Source organism: Triticum aestivum, chromosome 2B (genome assembly GCF_018294505.1).
Source record: "Triticum aestivum cultivar Chinese Spring chromosome 2B, IWGSC CS RefSeq v2.1, whole genome shotgun sequence".
Lineage (NCBI taxonomy): Eukaryota > Viridiplantae > Streptophyta > Magnoliopsida > Poales > Poaceae > Triticum > Triticum aestivum.
Genome location: NC_057798.1, coordinates 787,523,326 through 787,526,763, shown reverse-complemented (window position 1 = coordinate 787,526,763; position 3,438 = coordinate 787,523,326). Strand labels below are relative to the sequence as shown.

The following is a 3,438-nucleotide window of genomic DNA, read 5'->3' as shown; positions in this document are numbered from 1 at the left end:
TGCTAGCCTTCGACCACAACCACTACCATGCAAGCCCATGTTGTCCGCACAGCCAAGGCTGCGCCGGCGGCGGACCATGGAGCTGACACACACCGCACAGCCGAGGCTGCACCGGCGGCGCACCATGGAGCCAACAGATGCAACAAAGGCAGGGAGTAGATCGGGCGGAGCCATGGTGTTCTTCTGCGGTTGTGGACGCCACGATGGTCTTAGGCTGCTCGTGCTCGGCAAGGGCCGCCCTTGTCAAGCATCGCCGCCGCTAGCGCCCCCATGGCCAACGGACCGACATGCTGCAAGAGAAGACTGCGGGAGCGCACGACAAACGCGTTGGCGGCGCACGACCGGAGCAACGGCGAGAAGAGGGGTGGTCTGTGCGGCGGCCGTGAGCTCGTGTGGCGGCTGGCGGAGCAGCTCAGGGCGACGGCGTCTGCAAAGCTTCGGGAGGATACTGCCTTGGCCGACAGGCGGAGCTCCTCGACGAGCCGGTGCGCAAGGGCTCGGGTCGTCGGCGATGGCGACCTTGGAGCGGTCCATGACCCTGGTGGGATACGATGGGGGGGAAGATAAAGATGAGGAGGAAGAAAAGAAAATAGGGGGAAAAGGACATGAGGCTGACATGTGGGACACCCCTCCAACTCATCATATTGTCCAGACAAGCACGCCACATCAGCCCGACAGGTGGGCCTAACTTGTCAGTTTCGCTGTTTTCTCGACCAAATCTGAGCATCAGTGCTCCGCGTTACAGATTAGGCACAATTTTGGTGACTTTTTGTGCCCTGGCACAAATCTGGTACTAAATTATTACCCTAGCCTCAAGTGTGGTGGTTTTGGTAAATAACTCAACCCTATCCTCCTCCTAATAACCAATTCCTCAACCATAAAAATATCTATTCCACCATACATAGAATTAGAAATTACGCTGTCCGGTGGTCAAAGGGCCAAAGTGAAAATGTCCCCTTTGAAAAATGCTGCTCCCGAGTCCCGACGAGGCGACACCTTCGTGTTGAACGGCGACCAAAAATCTCGTGCATGCCGGGAAAAGTATACGACAAAACATGTGACAAGGCTGCCCTCGTGCTCCTTCCCCGTCTCTTCTTCCTTCGTCAGATCCAGCGCTCCACCACGCTGCCGTTCGAGGTTTCTCCGGCTCGTTGCTGTAGGAGGAAGAAAGCAGAGCATGGGGCTGCGGGGCGCCGACCCGGCAGCGCCCAGCCTGCCGGGATTCTTCGGCCGGCAGAGCAGGTACGTGCGCATGGACGAGGTCGCGGCCCCGCCGGAGCACGAGGAGGAAGGCGTCCGTGCCGGGCGGCGCCGGAGCAGCACCAGATACGTCTTCGCCTGCTCCGTCTTCGCCTCCCTCAACTCCGTGCTCCTCGGCTACGGTACGCCACCTCGCCTCCGCCGCAACCGATCCACATCTCCGGCAGCTAGCTAGCCGTCTCCTAGGTCGCACCGGCGATGCCGATTCCATTGTTGTTCCCCGTGAGTTTCTTGGCGATCGTACAGAGATGGTTAACCAGTTCTTATTAGGAGTACCGGTGAACGAATCGTGTTGACTTCTTGTGAATTGATTGCTTCGTTGACTTGATTAGAGCTGCTGCCTCTTCTTCAATCTCAGATGTTGGTGTAATGAGTGGGTGCATTTTGTTCATCCAGAGGGACCTCCGCATCACGGAGGTGCAGCAGGAGGTGCTCGTCGGCTGCCTCAGCTTCGTCTCCCTCCTCGGCAGCCTCGCCGGCGGCCGGACCGCCGACGCCCTCGGCCGGAAGCGCACCATCGGGCTCGCCGCCGCCGTCTTCCAGGCCGGGGCCCTCGTCATGACGCTCGCGCCGTCCTTCCGCGTGCTCATGGCCGGCAGGCTGCTGGCCGGCATCGGCATCGGCTTCGGCGTCATGATCGCGCCCGTCTACATCGCCGAGATCTCCCCCGCCGCGTCTCGGGGCTCCTTCACCTCCTTCCCGGAGATCTTCATCAACCTCGGCATCCTCCTCGGCTACATCTCCAACTACGTCTTCTCGGGCCTGCCCGACCACCTCGGCTGGCGCGTCATGCTCGCCCTCGGCATCGTCCCCTCGGTGTCCATCGTCTTCGCGCTTCTCGTGATCCCGGAGTCGCCCAGGTGGCTGGTGGTGCAGAACAGGGCAGGCGAGGCGCGTGAGGTGCTTCTCAGGGTCACCGTCAGCGAGGAGGAGGCCGACGAGAGGCTCGCGGAGATCGAGGCGGCCGCGGCCAGCGCGGCGAGCTCCGGCGAGACGGTGTGGCGGGAGCTCACGAGGCCCTCGCCGACGATCCGCCGGATGCTGGTCACCGGGCTGGGCATCCAGTGCTTCCAGCAGATCACCGGCATCGACGCGCTGGTGTACTACAGCCCCACCATCTTCCGGGACGCCGGGGTCACCACCGAGAGCCAGCTTCTGCTCGCCACGGTGGCCGTCGGGTTCTTCAAGACGGCGTTCATCGCGCTGGCCATCGTGCTCATCGACCGCGTCGGCCGGAAGCCGCTGCTGTACGTCAGCACGGTCGGCATGACCGCCTGCCTGGCCGTCCTGGCGGCGACGCTCTGGCTGCTCGCGCACGGGGCGGTGCCCAAGACCCTCGGCGTCGCCGTCGCCGTACTGGCAGTATGCGGCGACGTGGCCTTCTTCTCGGTGAGGATCGGGCCCGTCTGCTGGGTGACGAGCTCGGAGATCTTCCCGCTGCGGCTGCGGTCGCAGGCGGCGGCGCTCGGCGCGGCGGTGAACCGGGTGACCAGCGGCACCGTGGCCATGTCGTTCCTGTCCGTCTCGCGCGCCATGAGCGTCGCCGGCGCGTTCTCGGCGTTCGCGGCCATCTCGGCGCTGTCGGTCGTGTTCGTGCACAGGTTCGTCCCGGAGACGAAAGGCAAGACGCTGGAAGAGATCGAGCTGCTCTTCGGCGGCGAGGTAGTGAGCCCCGGGGAGGTGGAGCTCGGCGACTCGGAGCAGCTGGTGCGGAAGGGATGACAGGGTCGCTGTGGTCTCAGTTCTCTGACTGTTCAACTTGGAACTGCCCATCCAAACGTTTAATTTCAGAAATGTGCATTTGATTTATTGATTTTTTTTTGTCATTTAGGACAGGAATTATACACACTGAACAGCCTTGTAGCTTTAGATTTTTCAGTTCCAGAGTACTAGTACAAAACAGAGTAGTAACAGTTAGGACAGAAATCTTAATTACTAGTGCTAAGAAATTAATACAAATTTGTTTTCTGTTTCCAAATTTACAAGTGCTAAGAAATGAAGTGTTAACATCAACTCAACATTTTTATTACTCGTTCACACCGACTTTTTTTCTATGCTCTATCCAATGACCATTTCCCATATTTTTCATATGTTTTACATTCATTTCTTTTCATATTTCATTGTTAGTAAAATTTCATGTATTCTTTGTATTACCTTGTGTTTCATGTCGGTTCAAAA

At 59.1% G+C, this 3,438-nt stretch overlaps 1 protein-coding gene across 1 annotated transcript; it reads left to right on the top strand.

The window, feature by feature from the left end:
* The first annotated feature begins 1,011 nt into the window (after positions 1 to 1,011).
* LOC123047420 (probable polyol transporter 4) lies at positions 1,012 to 3,073 on the top strand. The gene is made up of 2 exons (XM_044470969.1): positions 1,012 to 1,382; positions 1,619 to 3,073. The coding sequence occupies exons 1-2, from the start codon at positions 1,178 to 1,180 to the stop codon at positions 2,980 to 2,982; spliced, it is 1,569 nt and encodes a 522-aa protein (XP_044326904.1). The 5' UTR covers positions 1,012 to 1,177; the 3' UTR covers positions 2,983 to 3,073.
* Positions 3,074 to 3,438: the final 365 nt, after the last annotated feature.